Source organism: Cajanus cajan, chromosome 7 (genome assembly GCF_000230855.2).
Source record: "Cajanus cajan strain Asha chromosome 7, NIPB_CcT2T_4, whole genome shotgun sequence".
Classification (NCBI taxonomy): domain Eukaryota; kingdom Viridiplantae; phylum Streptophyta; class Magnoliopsida; order Fabales; family Fabaceae; genus Cajanus; species Cajanus cajan.
This window is the reverse complement of record NC_138523.1, coordinates 885323-901248: the sequence shown is the minus strand read 5'-3', so window position 1 is coordinate 901248 and position 15926 is coordinate 885323. Positions and strand designations below refer to the sequence as shown.

The 15926-nt window shown below is 30.5% G+C and overlaps 2 protein-coding genes across 2 annotated transcripts; both read right to left on the bottom strand.

The window, feature by feature from the left end:
• Window positions 1-181: 181 nt before the first annotated feature.
• Window positions 182-5477, bottom strand: LOC109790035 (Transducin/WD40 repeat-like superfamily protein). The gene is made up of 3 exons (XM_020349124.3): window positions 4304-5477; window positions 1546-2159; window positions 182-997 (listed from the first exon to the last, which is right to left on the bottom strand). The coding sequence occupies exons 1-3, from the start codon at window positions 5354-5356 to the stop codon at window positions 463-465; spliced, it is 2202 nt and encodes a 733-aa protein (XP_020204713.1). The 5' UTR covers window positions 5357-5477; the 3' UTR covers window positions 182-462.
• A 5278-nt stretch (window positions 5478-10755) lies between these two features.
• On the bottom strand, window positions 10756-13898 carry LOC109790036 (uncharacterized). The gene is made up of 5 exons (XM_083060583.1): window positions 13758-13898; window positions 13192-13307; window positions 12466-12563; window positions 12318-12369; window positions 10756-11445 (listed from the first exon to the last, which is right to left on the bottom strand). The coding sequence occupies exons 2-5, from the start codon at window positions 13250-13252 to the stop codon at window positions 11021-11023; spliced, it is 636 nt and encodes a 211-aa protein (XP_082916709.1). The 5' UTR covers window positions 13253-13307; window positions 13758-13898; the 3' UTR covers window positions 10756-11020.
• Window positions 13899-15926: the final 2028 nt, after the last annotated feature.

Genomic DNA, 15926 nt, shown 5'->3' with positions numbered 1-15926 from the left:
TTAAAGGTTTCACCCTGGTGAAAAATCACTTTCACAACACACGCACACAAATTAAGCTCATTTAGTATGCATCTGACAAGTCAAATGTAAAGTCAGAATTACATTTGCTATTACGGATGTAACCGAAGTTTTTCGGGTGATCATTTTATTTCGAAATAGATTGAATATGACAATGTACAGAATCAGAGAACAGTGAGTTGGCATAAATATATATTCCTTTCAGCTTTAGCAGACTGTTCAGTAACAAGCGGTCACCCTGGAAAAGTATGAGGCTATTGCATAAAATACTAACACCAAGCATCCACATCTAACATGGTCTCCTCTAATGAACAACAAAACTAAAGTCCTTAAAAAGCATACCAAGTAAAAACAAAAGCAGCAAAACATCCTTAAGCCATAAGCAAATTCCTGTTTCGTAATTGTACACAAGTAAAGCTTGCAGTTACTAGAAAATCATAACTATCAAGCTATTAAATGCCTCCACATAGCTGGTCGATCCCTTGATATCAGAAGAGCACGAGATCCTAGATAATCAAAGGAAGGCCAATACATGTCATCTGGGCCAATAACTTCTCTAGAACTTTGAGCATTGGAGTAATCCATGTTGAGAACCCTTAGTGCATCATCTTTTAGTGCATCAAACACAAATAGCCCTAGGCCACTAACACCCATGACAAAGTCAGAATTACCCCAAACTTGGGAGATTGCTGCATGATGCGAGTGTGCATTGGAGTCTGGAAGAGCATAGGTGGCAAATAGGCCTTGTCTGCGGAGTGAAAATTGTTGCAGCAGTGATGAGGGTTGCTTCTTTCCCATTGAACTTGAGCTGGAGCATCCAAGGAAAATAGAATCCCCACGAGAGAAAACAGATTGTACATTGACACCATGTTTTGATATCCTAAGGCCTACACCAGATGGCTGGCGAAAGTCCAAGACATTAATAGAATCTGAGGTGCAGAACACACCATCGTTTCCTTCAGCCTCTGATGAGCTTACTCTGCATTATTATATTTCTAAACCAGGTTACAAGTAGGGTTAAGATAATAGTGAACTAAAAATGCATGAATCTCAAAGCACTAAAGAAAATTATCAAGCTCTTTATATTCCTGCCCCTAGTTATCCAATTACATGAAGACTAGTCAATGTTCTTTCCAATGTTGAATAACTTTCACTAAATGCATGTTGCAGAATTTTTAAAAACTATCCACATATCATTATTTGATTGGAGAACTTGACAGCTAGGACACAATGAATTTGTCCTAAGTTTGGTCCTTTCCAGATTCTTAATAAATAATGAGATGAAATGGTAATATTGGGCCAGGAGCTTTCCTATGATGACAAGATAACTACAATAAGAGTACAGATACATGGGTTTCAGCTGTTAGCAGATAGAATGATTACAGTAAGTAATTTAGATATAGTTTTACTGAATAAAAAATACGGCACCATGCCACCAAGCTGTTAAGAGGAAAACCGTGAAATGCAGAAACAGAACATGTTTGGTAAAGACTATAAGCAAGAAGTTAAGGTTAAAACCAAACTCACCTTTTCCTAACCCCTCCACCCAATTCTGCATCACTGTTGCTCACATGGAGAGCAGAAACTTTTCGACCACCTGAAGGAACAGAGAGCAGTGCTTGAGGGTTAAGTGAGTTCACATCCCACAAAGAAATAGATTCAGCTTCAGCTACCACTACTTTCCCTCTGTTCCTCCATTGCAAAGGGCTGGAATAATCCATTGCTAGAACAGGCTTCTGAACATCCCATTTCATGATTTGTTCTCCATCACGAACATCAAAAACTTTCACAGCTCTCTGTGAGCTGGCAGTAGAGATGATAAGAGGTCCACAGGGCCTATAACACCACTGCTTGGCTTCTGCAGCCACAATGCTAGATGTGGAATTTCTTCTTTGCACAATGTTGTTAGGCAAGGGTCTAAGTGCAGTTCTTGAGGTGGTTGTTCCATTATCAACGTGTAAAGCTCGCACTTCCTTGGTGTAAAAATCCCACGAGCAAAACCCTGAATCCATAGTATTCCCAGCTGATGCAGCTACAACAAACCTTCCAGAGCAACCATCTGCACCAGGGGCACGAATCACCCAACAATCTCTCCATGTATTAGGTGAAACTTCTGGAGGAGGCATATATACAACTTTTTCCTGGAAGAATGATGAATTGTCAGCCGCAAAAATGCTTCTGTTTGTCACATATGAACTATTATTACTTTTTCATGGAAAACATCTTTGTCATATCATGCCCTGGCTACTTTGCAACTTTCGAAAACTTTTTTTAACTATTTTTTTTTCAAAATCTCTTTAGTAGGCACTCAGAAAATAAACTACTATTAGAAAATAATATCAACAATCTTATGAAACCTTTCTCAGTATTCATTATTATATACAATTCTAATCAAAAGATCTTGATGAGACAAAAAATAATGACACTTAGAGCCATTTATGGAGAATATCCATTATTACGTTTAATGGAGAATATTCATATCATATCTAAAATCTAACTTAAATCTAAATAGGTAACTACTTATAAAACGAATATATTTAACCATCAACAGAGACCGCTACCTCAATATTCTGCACTATTTTTATGTAAATCAAAAAACAAAAAAAAACTCCTGAAGGAAAAACCAACTTTCAGCTCGAAAATGCTTCTTCATTCTTTTATCAATTCCAAATATGAACTATTATTACCTTTTCATAGAAAACGTCTATGCCATAACATGCCTCGGCAACTTTTCACCTTATGAAGACCTTTTTTTAACTAAAAAACGAGGCTTTTCTTTTATTTTCAAAATCTCTTTAGGAAGCCCTCAAAAAATAAACTAATGTTCTTACAAAAATAATCAATAATCTTATGAATGACCTTTCTCAGTATTCATCACTATCTACATTCAAATCAAAAGAAGATTTTAATGAAACAAAAATTAATGACACTCACTGGAGAACATCCATATGTACCATTACATGTTTTATGGAGAACATTCAGATCATATCACTTAAATCTAAACGGATAAACGAAGATAATTAACCATCAAAAGAATCCGCTACCTTAACATTCAGCATTATTTATATGTAAATCAAAAGACGCTGTTCTCCTGAAGGAAAAACAAATTTTCAGCTCGAAAATGCTTCTTCATTCTTTTACCGATTCCAAATATGAACTATTATTACCTTTTCAAGGAAAACATCTATGCCATATCATGCCTCGGCTACTTTGCACCTTTTGAAGAACTTTTATAACTGAAAAAAATGCTTTTATTTCTTTTCAAAATCTCTTTAGAAGGCCCTCAAAAATTAAAATACTATTCTTACAAAATGGTAATCAATAATCATATGAATGACCTTTCTCATATTCATCACTATCTACATTCAAATCAAAAGAAGATTTTGATGAGAAAAAAATTAATGACACTCACTGACATTTATGGAGAACATCCATATGAACCATTACTATGCCTTATGGAGAACATTCGCATCATATCACTTAAATCTAAACGGGTAACAACATATTACACGAAGATAATTAACCATCAAAAGAATCAGCCATCTCAATATTCAGCACTATTTATATGCAAATCAAAAGACATTTTTCCTGAAGGAAAAACAAACTTTCAGCAAGAAATTGCTTTTTCATTCTTGCATCAATTTCAAATATCAATTATCATTCCTTTTAATGGTAAACTAAACATTCATGTCATGCCTTAGCTTCTTTGCACCGGTTTGGAAACCTTTACATGAAAAAACAAATTACTTTTTTCTCAAAAGCACTTCCAAAATAAATAATGTCAAAGCATCTCATCCTTCCAAAATAAACTGAATCGACACACAACAAATTGATAGCACAATATAAAGAGATGATAAACAACCATCTCATCAATGACCTACCTCCATATTCAACTATCTACATTCAAATCAAAAATGAACTTGGGAAAACCAAATAATGACACTTGTTAACATTTTAAGAAGACCATTCATATCAACTCACATTCCTCTTCATGGAAAACATTCATAATTCCACATCATACCACTTAAATCTAATTAAGCACAAAACTAAATGAAGAACAAAACATAAGATCAGAATCATCCATCACATGAACCACCTACATTAAGACAGAGACCGTTTGGATACAAGCTTAAAAGCACTTTTGAGAACTTCTTTATTTGAAATACTCTTTATTTTCAATAGAGAAGCTCTCATAAATACTTCTAACTTACATCCAAACAGACTCATAGTCAACATCATTAACACCACACCACAATTCAACTACAATTAAACTAAGAACACATACCTCACAATTGGCAATATCATAATAGGTGCAAGAACCATCATGGTGAGCAAGGAGGACGGCCTCGCCTTCGGACACGAACCACCCGCTGGAGGCAACCTTGTCACCAATCCCTTTGAGCCTGAAATTAAAAGCCTCATCCATCTCCTCCTCAATAGCCGCCCCTTCCTTATTCTCCTGATCATCATCAAACTCCTCAAGCTTCTCATCCGCCTCAAGCAGCTCATCAATGCCACACTTCCTTTCACTCAAAGCACCACTCCCACCACCCTTTTCCTTCACTTCTCCCCCTGCATTCTCCTTATCAATCAAAGCCAAGAACTGAACCGCAACCGAGTTATCATCAACCGGACTCAACACCTTAGCTTCCAGCGCAGAGTCCTTGTCGTTTTCCTTGCCCACCACCCGATCTCGGAGCAGTTTCTGGTGAGGGAACAAACGCGCCTCGAGTTCATGAGTGTTCAATTTGAGACCTTTGAGCAAGGGCTCGCTCTGGACGGCTTCGACAACGGCGTCGTTTTGGTTTGGAACGACATGGACCATGGCCTTCTCGATGCCGGAGATCTTGTCCTGAATGTCGGAGAGAATGAGCTTGGAGGCGTCGGGGTTGTTGAGGTCGAGCATCTCCTTTGTCTTCTTTATGTCGGAAGCGATTCTCTTGACTTTGCCTTCGAGGAAAGCAAGCTTCTCGTGAAGTTTGCTAGGGTATTTGGCGTTGGTTGTGGTTGTGGTTGTGGTGTCTTGGGAATTGTTGATGGTGGACCTGGTGGTGGTGGAAGGTTTGGGGTTTGGGGCGGTGGGTTTGGGCTTGGGCTTGGGCTTAGGTTTAGGGGTGGGGTCGTGGGTGGGCTTGTGGGAGGAGGAGCGGTCGAGGGAGGGGCGGGAGCGGGGGAGATCGGAGGGGCTGGAGCTGCGGCCGCGAGGGAGGGTGGGGCGGCGAGGGTTGGAGTTTTCTTTTTGGAGAGAGAGGGAGGGAGAGGGGAACCTGCGAGAGGCGGAGAGGGGACGGGGACGGAGGGTGGCGCCGTCGTCTCCGGCGGCGCGGCGAGTGGACATGGCTGAGGGATTAATTAATGGAAAAGGAAGAAATTTGGCGATGGGGAAAGGGTTTGACTGAGGTGAGTAGAATCAGTGGATGCATATAAGCGGGAAATCACTCGGCTTTTCATTTTTCAAATTCTTCAACCGGGAATTACTTTATATCTTTCTTCTCTTATTAATGCTTTTTTCTCTATTTTCTTATAAATTTTTATTTTTTTTATATTTATATTATTAATAAAAGTGATATATCGAGTTTTAATATATATATTTTGTTGACATTTTTTTTAATATAAGAAATATCTTTGTTTTTTATATTTTTTATTTAATTTTTATATATTTTTTCTCTAAATTTTTGTAAATTTATTTTTCAAGTTTCATACACTTGCTAAATAATTACTAAAAATTATCCATACTCTATGAGAATTAAACAGTCACATATATTTAATTTTTATTATTTTATCATTTATTTTCGTTTTTAAAACAAAACACCCGAAAGCATGAGGTACTTTTTTTTACGCTAACGTAAAAATAATAAGTTTTGTGTTAAAAAGCTATTTATTATTTATTATTATGAAAGAAGGAAACAAGTTGCATTTGATAAATGACTAGGAATTCAATATGTGAAATATAAAGGATAAATATTTTGTTTTATATAATTTAAATTTATAATAAATAAAAAAATTTAAATTTAAATATATTTTTAATTCTTCTAAGTTAAATTTTTTTTTTATTTCTCAAAGTTGAAACTAATCTTTTTAGTCTTTACAATTTCAAAAAAATTATTTTAATTTTTATACACAAATTTTGTTTAAAAATTTGTTAAATATTGTCACATAAAGTCTACCTATGAATATCCTTGTTAATAAAATATCATATTAAACTTAAATAATATTGCATAACTATTTTAATTTGTCATTTTTAAATATGTTATAAGTAACATGAGAGGTTAAATAGGATTTTTGAAAAAATGACTAAAAAAATAATTTTAAATTTGAGAGATTAAAAATAAATTTACCTTAAATTTGAAAGACTAAAAATATATTTAAGCTTAATTTTTAATAAATAAGATAAATTATAATTAAAATTCATAATTAATAAATGATTTTAAATATGTAATTTATATTTTAAATTTGTGATGAATTAAGGAAAAGAGACACACATGTTTTTTGAAATAAAATATTGAGAGGAAAGAAGTTTAAAAAAATTGAGTGAGTATTTAATTTTATAACTAGTATTATAGTCCGTGTAAAGTATAGGCTAAATGTTTATTATGTATAAATAAGAATTTCTAATAAATTCTACGTATAAATAATATTATATTTTAATATATATATATATATATAAATTATATTAATTTAAAATTTATATAAGTAAATTTTTTAAACATGTAAATAATATTTTGTATTTGAGAAAAAATTATATTATAGTAAAAGAATTTTTTTAATTATTGATAACTTTTAATTTTAATTTAAAAATAATTATAAATTAAAATAGACAAAGAGACTAAAAAGAATTCTAAAAACTCTCTTATCAAAGAAAAGCTTCAAAAACTTCTCCTTTGAAAATTTTTTTTAAAAAATTTTCACACACTAAACAATTATTCATAAAATTTTAGTTATGACATGTGAATAGGAATAATTATCATTGTTTTAAAAAATATATTTTTTATTTCTTTTAAATATATTTTTATCTATGAAAATTAAATATGAGTATTAAAAGAGTCTATAACATATACCCAATCTACTCAATTAAGTAAGTTAGATCCCTTAATTTATTCTTTCAAACATACTTCTTAATTTTAATTTTTGAAGTTAATTTGATTTGATAAGTAACAATTTCTTACGTGAATATCTCAAACCATAATCCTTTTATATTTATTTATATATTTTATTTTGAAAAGAATCAAATAACACATGTGTAAACTCCAGGCGTGTGGTTCAGCGGTAGAGGTTGATTCACGCTTAAACAAAGTTAGGGCTTCGAATCCTACCTTGTGTATGCAGCTGCGTTAAATCTTGAGGCCAGTTATCCCACCCTTTGAGGTGTCTCCAACGTAGTAAGGAGATTAGTCACCGCTATCTGCGGTGGATACTCCAGGAAAAACAAAAAAAAATAACACATGTGTAAGTTGAAAAGAGTTACTCTAAATCCAAATCATTAAAAAAATAATTATATGATTTATAATATCTTTATATATATATATATATATATATATATATATATATATATAATAATTTTAACATATTTATGAGAGCCAATTAAATTATTTTATTTGGTTTAATTGATTTAACCTTCTGTTTTAATTCATTCTTTGATTGATATAACATACAAATTTTAGTGAATTTTCAAAAAAAAATTCAAAATATTTTTTAATAGAAAAGTTTTACAACAATATTAGTGCCTCTTTTATTTGATTTTATTATATTGTGCATCAACCTGTTGTTTTCATATAATTTTTTTTGGAACATGTTTGTGTGATTATTCAATAGATTCTAAAAAATTGAAATATAAAGTATCGGGATTTACTTTTTAATATATATATATATATATATATATATATATATATATATATATATATTCTTCTATACATGGAAACATAGATATGATTTTGTTTTTATTCTCAATTTTTTTATTATTTCACAAATCGGAAGCAATAAAGAAATACTAATGTCATTCAATAAATATTATTTTCAAACATTTCATATTTTTAATTTAATATAAAAACCAATTATTTACATAATTTAAACAATATTATTTTAAAAACTCAAGTCAAAATTATCTTTATTATATATTGCCATTATAGTTTAATTGTGTTTTAGACTCCTCTAGTATTACAATTACAATTTTAATTTTTTAACTTTTATTTGAACAATTTTAATTTTTCAGGTGTTACAATTATATAATTTTTGACATATTTAAGTTATATATATTATAATTTTTTATTCATGTATTAAATGATATATATATATACACATATATATATACATATATATATATATATGTATGTGTGTGTGTATGTATATATATTATTACTAAAATTACTAATACATATAACTTAAATATGTAAAAATTTGTATAATTGTGATACTTGAAATTAAAATCACAATATTAGAATACTTAAATTGAGAAACTAAAATTGCTCAATTAAAATTTGAAAAACTAAAATCACATAATTATTGTACTTGAGAGACAAATAACATATTTAAACCTATTATTATTGTATTGTTAGAAAGATTTTAAAAAATTAAATTAATTTGTTAATAGTTTATGTAAATAATTTAAAAATCAAATCAAGTCAGGAAGTAATTAAACAATAAATTAATTTAATTAATTAATTTTAGGTTTAGGGTTAAGAAAAAAATAATTGATTGATTGCAATAAAATATTTTTTAAATTAATGTTATTATGTATTTTAGCTAAATGGAGATTTCATACCTAGTAGACCTAGGGTCCAAATCCAAAGATTCTTGATGTAAACTCTAACATAGGATTCACTCCTATGATCCCTAAATTCTATTTGATGAGTTACTTCAAAATTCAGTTTTTATGCATATAGTGTGTGTTTCATACAAGTATGTTCATATATATATATAATTCACATCATTCTCATCACTTATAACTCATGTCCCAAATTTCAATACTGAGATCTCAAATCACATTTATTCTCATGTCTTGGTTATAGTCCTAAGGGTAAGGCTCAATTCTCACTACTAATTATTCAATATCACACTTATATGTTCAAGGGACTTACATTTAGTGTGGAACATCCCACACTTAACACCATAGACACTAAGAGAAAGAGTAACTCTTTGTTACCTTCATACTTAACGCATTCTTGCTCATTATGGTGACAACACTTAGTGAGACTCATTATCACCTGGCATCCGTGATCATAAAACCTTTTTGTCAAGTGGCACTTGACACAACCAAACACGTTTAACTCTAATGCTTAGCATAGAAATTTTTAAATCCAAAACTGACCAATGATTTTAATTATGATAAACACTTAGATATGCAAATCATAAGAATGATGAAACAATATTTAAATTAATATTCCTACTAAGTATTTTAGTAAATAAACTCAAAATAAGCAAATTCAAGTATAGTTTAGAATCGTGAGTTCCAAGGAGAAGAAAAAACAAGAAACCTGCAAAGCTCATCAAATGATGAAGAAGATGTTCACCTCTGAAAAATTAGTCAATATCAAATGTTACCTCTTTTAGAGACTACATCAAAATGAAACTATCATGACTATTACATCATAATGGTGTACTAGAATGTCACTATGATTTCAAAGTCATAATTAATTCTTCAATTGAGAGATCATCAAAGTGTTTGGTGATATCAGTATATCACCATCTTCACATTAGCTTGAAGAACTTGACTCAGCTACTACACGAAGCTTCATATCCTTGCGGAGGCTAACACTTTGTTCTTCTTTACCTTGGTGCTAAGCATATGGGACCCCTATACATGTTCGGAAAATTTAAATGTTGAATTCTATCTTTTTTCCTTTATGAATAAGTTTGTTACTATATACAAGGTTACGTTATGCAGCTATCCCAATTATATTTCCTTTTATGAAATACGTAATATTTAATTTTCTCATAAAAAAAATACCCCTTATTCAACGTCACGTAACTATACAACAATTTTTAGCAAATATACACATTCTTTGGAGGTGGTTATCACAATAATGTCGAAAAACTCTCTGATAAGGATGTTGAGATTAGGAAACTCAAGTGTAAGATTGAAGAGGCATCTTTCACTGATGTTGAAGATTCAAAGTTGTCAAGTTTGGATAATATATAACAAAATGGTTGATGGATCCTCTTCTGATTTCATTTGCAAATCATTGATCAAACATAAGGATTCACCGATTTTTGCTCAAAAACTAAATGAAAACGCTAATAATCAATTGATTATTTCTAAGAAACACCAATTGTCCTGCAAGTTTTGCAATAAGAAATTCTCAACATGTCAAGCTATGGGGGGCACCAAAATGCTCACAAGCATGAAAGACTGTTTTCAAAGATGGAAAAATAATTTAATATGGGAATTTTTGGACTTGATCCTTATATGAAGGAGCTCATACTCAACCATGGCAAATCACCACCCATTGCCAAATGCCTCCTTATTATGGGAGTAATATGCACCACATGGCTTATATGTCAAATATTCCATGGTCTCATTTTGTACTTAGTTATGACAATGTCCAAGGGTTGCACAACACATCCACCTTAGAGCAACTATTTGAGATGACCAACCCTTGGGGTGCATATGCTAAAACTCTACAAAATTTATTTTGTAGAGTTTAGGGTTTAATTGTTCAATTTATTTTATATTTAAAAAAAAATATAGGAGGAGGCATGGTAGTATATTGTTTAAATATTTACATAAAGATGAGGCAAGGATTAATATGGTAAAAGCAAATAACTAATGAATATTATTGAAATTGGAATAAGAAAAAGCATCTGAATACAAGATGAGAAGGCAAAGACAGGAAGTGAGGGTGGTGAGGCCTTCAAACATAGATAAATAATAAAAGGATTGCATCAAAAAACTGTAATAATTTACAACTTGCAAAATAGTAAACAATTTATTTTCCCATGTCTCCCTCCCTAAAGCTTTTCAAAGGCGAATAGCATATTCTCTCACTCAAACACTCCAATTAAAACCCTATTGGGCCGCGATGCCGGAGTCGGGCCCACGCCCAGACTCAGACCCAAAATCTGAAACGGAAATATCACTTAAGGAGTCTCCTTTCGAGGATCGACGAGACGAGGGCTTGTCTTCAGAGTTCTTTGACTTCCTTCGGGGTCTCGCGCCGCTCGGCGGCATCTCCTGCGACGCCGTGTCGCTGCCGTGGCTTGACCCGTGGCTCGACCCGTGGTTCGACCCCCGCCGGTGCCGCCGGTGCCGGGAACCGCCCGTCGAGGATTCCTGGCTCGAGGAGTCCGCCGTGGGGTCCGACGACCGCTGGTGGCGCCGCGTCGTCCTTTGCTTCGTCCCGTTCGATTCCGACTCCGATGAATGGTGCCGAGACTTCGGAAGCAGGTGCCGAGATTTCGTACCTTTCGAGTTTTGTGATGAATCGTTCTCGCCTGAAATTTAATTTAATTAATATCTTAACATGTGAAATGCCACATCTTTATTTATATAACTAGACTAAACGAATCTGTTTACTCCACGAGTAAGCTTTAAATACGTTTTAAATTTTTTAAAAATTTACAGATTTAATTTATATATTAAAAATTTTAAATTGAACTGTTAAATTAATGAAAGTTGATGTAGAACATGAGTTATTGATGTAAAATATAAGTTATTGAACGGAGTAAGTTTAAGTAGACTTATTCTTGAAGTAAACAGATCCCTTTTCAACTAAATGAGTCAAAGTATTTCGTGTCTTTAATAATTACACATAAATATAATATTAGAAAATTATGGATAGTTATTTAGATAAAATATAAATAAAAATATATATATGAAAAATATAATGATTCACTCAAAAGTAAAGATATAAAATGATTACATATTCTAATTCCCTTATTAACAAGTATAGATATAATTAAAATTTATAATATATTAATATATATATATATAATTTTTTAAAATCTATAAATTATATTTAAAATTTATAAAAATAATTTGAATTATAACAAAAATCTTATTTTAAGTATTGATAATTTATTTTAAAATGTTAATATTTAACTTATAATTTAAATAAAATTGAATTGAATTGAATAAAAAATTAATAAATTTTTACAAATTATTTCATTGAAAAGAAATTTTTAAAAATACTTTAGTTAAAATAAATGTTTGTGTTTAATGTATAGGAATTAAAATTATATAATGAATTTGAAAATGTTAAAAGCAAGCAATTTCTGATTAAGTATAGGAGTTGAAATTGATATAATGAAATTGAAAATCCTAAAAGCAAGCAATTTATATGCTTTGTAGAGAAATATGTGCAAACCTTCTTTAGCGTTTCCTGATGGGGGTTCTTTTCCTCCTTTGTACTCTGTCATCTGCATAAGTTTTCACATTGCTCACAAACTAATGTTTCTTGAGGAACAGTTATCGGCTAAGTAAAATATATGATAGAGAGAGAATGAGAATAGTACCCAGCTTGGTGCATTTGCTGATGGATCATCTGATCCAATATGTGCCACATGTTTCACATCAGTTGGTAACCCAATTTGAAATTCTTCTTCTTTCTCATCTGCAAAATAATGTACACAGTTACAATTTGTAACTTGAACCTTTCAAATTGTAACTATATTTAAACTAACAATAAGCGCAAAACAGGCTTTTCAATGTTTTCTTTATTCAAATTAGAGATAATTAGAGCAAAATTAGTAGCATGTAGTTTCACATTTTTTAACTAGTGCCATCAAACATCAAATTAATCTTTCTTTTATCCTCGCAATGGGATTTACAACAACTCAGAAAACATCAAATTAATCTGCTATCAATAATAAAGTGAAAAACTCTTAAATACATTTATCAATTAAAGTCATGAAAAATAATCTTTGAATGCTTGTATTTGTGATCCCTTGAACAATTCTCATCATCAAGGAAAAGACGCAACAAAACTAGAAAACTATCAATATATCAATAAACGCCAAATCAAAATTCTACATAAAATTGTTTTCTTCCATCAGTTCTCTACCTCCCATTTTCCTCCTCTGCTCTAAAAGGAAAATGAGTGTCCTTCTCTTTAAACATATACTCTTTGAAGGAAAAAATAGAATCTAAATGTTGAATAAAATTTACTTTCTTGGGGTCAAATAGAAAATGTACTTTTCATTTTTAATTTCTTTATGAGAATGGAGATTAATTGCACTTACCGAATATTTGTTGGGATATGTGTTTAAGTCCTTTAAGGAGGCCTTTCACCTTGGTCGACATTTACACCAATGGTGCTAGTGCTGGTGCATCAATCTTCAATGAAATCAACTAAGATCTTCAGGAGAAAAAGAAGAGGAAAAGAAAAAGTAAGCCAGATGATCAAATAAGAAATCTTCACTGTACCAATTAATCATTTGATGACCCCATTACATAGTAATGACTAAACCATTAAAAAAAAACTCAAAAAGTTTAATTTTAATGCATCGTAAATTAATCAATTAGAAATCACGCAGACCAAACTACCAACTCCAAATGGAATAAGGCAGGCAATAAGCTAACAAACAATTAAAAAAAACTTAAATGTTTAACTTTCCTTTCTATTTTTTATTTTATTTTATTATAATAAACAAATTTGAAATCTAAATGATGAATAAAACATTTGTATTAAAAGAAAAAGAACAAATATTGTGGATGTTTAATTTCTTTCGAATTTCCATTGTTTGCAAGCACTAATTCCAACAGGGAAAATGAGAAGTGAGAGAAAGGGTTAGAAGAAAGCACCTACCTGGCTACCTTGAGAACAAATTAATATATAATTATAAGCCCTCTATAGTTAATGATGAAACCAGAAAAGCTGAAGCATGTAGCAGTGAAGAAGACATGCATGCATGCATGTGAAGATGGGAAGGTGGGAGAGAGAAGTTATGCAGAGAAAAGAATGTGCATGGTTCTTGGCTGGTTGTGTAGGAGAAAAAACCAACCAAGAAGAGGGAGTCTTCAGGGTGGGGAAAAATCTCAAAAGTGAAAACAAAGAGAGCAGTGGTTTTGATCCACCACTAGCTCAACGTATTTTTAGCTCAATTTCCACATATGTAGGTACAAACCCTATATTTGGATTCTTTTCTAATTATTGAAACCACGACAAACAAGGTTCAGAAATCATAATTTATTGGTCAACCATACAAAAGCTAAACCAGTTCTATTAATAAGAGAATTGTTGGGTTGGAAGCTTTGCATTCTTAAAATTCGGATAAAAAAGTTCATGATTATTTGTATGTTTTGTATGTATATGCCATTGAACTAATTAATATTATAGAAAAACATGTATGTATAATTATTTGTTACCAAAACTGAGTTGGGTGGGTTTTTTTTTTAAACTAAAATATCTCCTAATCAAACATTAAAAATTAATTCTTAAAAATACTTATATTTATTTAAGAATAATATCTTTCAACAAACATCATGTGTCTATCCATGACCTCACAAAAGAAAGGAAATTGTAAATTTGACGTCTACTTTTTAAAGAAAAATAAAATGAAATGGAGACCCTTTCCTCAGCATCATTAAGAACCAAATTCATGTATTCGTCAAAACCCTATTTGAAAAAGAAAAGAAATCACATAAAAATGAAGAAAATTTTGATAAAAATGAATCCCCGTGTCGATCAACAGCCCTCAAAACACTCCTCCATGATGCTCCCAATGTTTTTTTTAGAGAAATACTTTTGAACACCATTATATATTGTTAATTAAGTATCTAATTTAATGACTGTACAAATTTTTAAATTTTTAAAAATTAAAAAGAAAATACAAAAAAATATTCAAAATTATAAGAAATGTATATACAACTAAGTCAAGTAAAATTAAAAAAATTATAAATTACAACAAAAACAAAGCTTTATCCGACTAGGTGGGATTGACTTGAAATTTTTTTAATTAAAATCATAAAAAATATTCAATATTAATTGAAATAATTTAAATAAAAAAATTTAAAAATAAAAATTAAGAATAACTAGTGTCATTCTTTAGAGAAGAGTAAACTAAATAATTAAATTATTGACCAAATAATATACTGTAATTTAACTAAGTGAGGAGTATTAAGAGTAAATGCCGATGTGAAACATAAAATTTGAAAAGATTTAAGTTAAGAATATTAGTAAGTGAAGTTTTAGGGAAAAAAAACTTGAAACTTATTATTTTAATGATATAAGATTTGAGAAAGAGTAAATGTCAATGTGAAGCATAAAATTTGAAAAGAATTAAGTTAAGAATACAAGTAAGTGAAGTTTTGGGGTGAAAAAAAGCTTGAACCTAATTATTTTAAGAGTTAATCACCTATACACTGTCGGTGTAAAGTTTTTTTACACTGACAATCAATTATATCTTTTAATTGTGTCATGTCACTATAAATAAATTCTTTTAACAATGACATGACACAATTAAAAAATATAATTGGTTGTCAATGTAAAAAATCTTTACACTGACAGTGTATAGGTGATTAACTCTTATTTTAATAATATAAGTGATTGTGATTCAGAAAAAATATAACATGAACAAAATTTGAAAATAAATAATAATTTAGAGATTACTCATTATTAAAAGTTATGATAAAGCATTCACTACAAAAAAAATTGTTATATATAGTGACACCCTACAATAACATAATATTTGTTATTAAAATTACATTTATTTACATTATAGATGCAATATATGTTGGTATACTGTTAAAAATTGTAGATATAGACTATAGTGACATACAATATATATTGTTAAATCTCACTCAAAATCAATATTAAAATTATGTGTAATTATATGACAAATAGATTTATACATATATTGTATCTATAGTAATACTTTTTTATTTCACTTTTTGTGTATAACATTTCTTGTAATGATTGGTTTGTACAAGTGATAGTAATTTAGGTTTCTTAATCAAGTTATCCAAAGTTTGAATT

Coding starts and splice junctions, on each gene's coding strand:
- LOC109790035 (XM_020349124.3), bottom strand. CDS start 5,356: ATGTCCACTCGCCGCGCCGCCGGAGACGACGGCGCCACCCTCCGTCCC. Junction 2,160..4,303: donor ATGATATTGCCAATTGTGAG/GTATGTGTTCTT, acceptor TCATTCTTCCAG/GAAAAAGTTGTATATATGCC. Junction 998..1,545: donor GGTGGAGGGGTTAGGAAAAG/GTGAGTTTGGTT, acceptor ATAATAATGCAG/AGTAAGCTCATCAGAGGCTG.
- LOC109790036 (XM_083060583.1), bottom strand. CDS start 13,252: ATGTCGACCAAGGTGAAAGGCCTCCTTAAAGGACTTAAACACATATCC. Junction 12,564..13,191: donor CATATCCCAACAAATATTCG/GTAAGTGCAATT, acceptor ATTATTTTGCAG/ATGAGAAAGAAGAAGAATTT. Junction 11,446..12,317: donor ATCAGGAAACGCTAAAGAAG/GTTTGCACATAT, acceptor ATTAAATTTCAG/GCGAGAACGATTCATCACAA.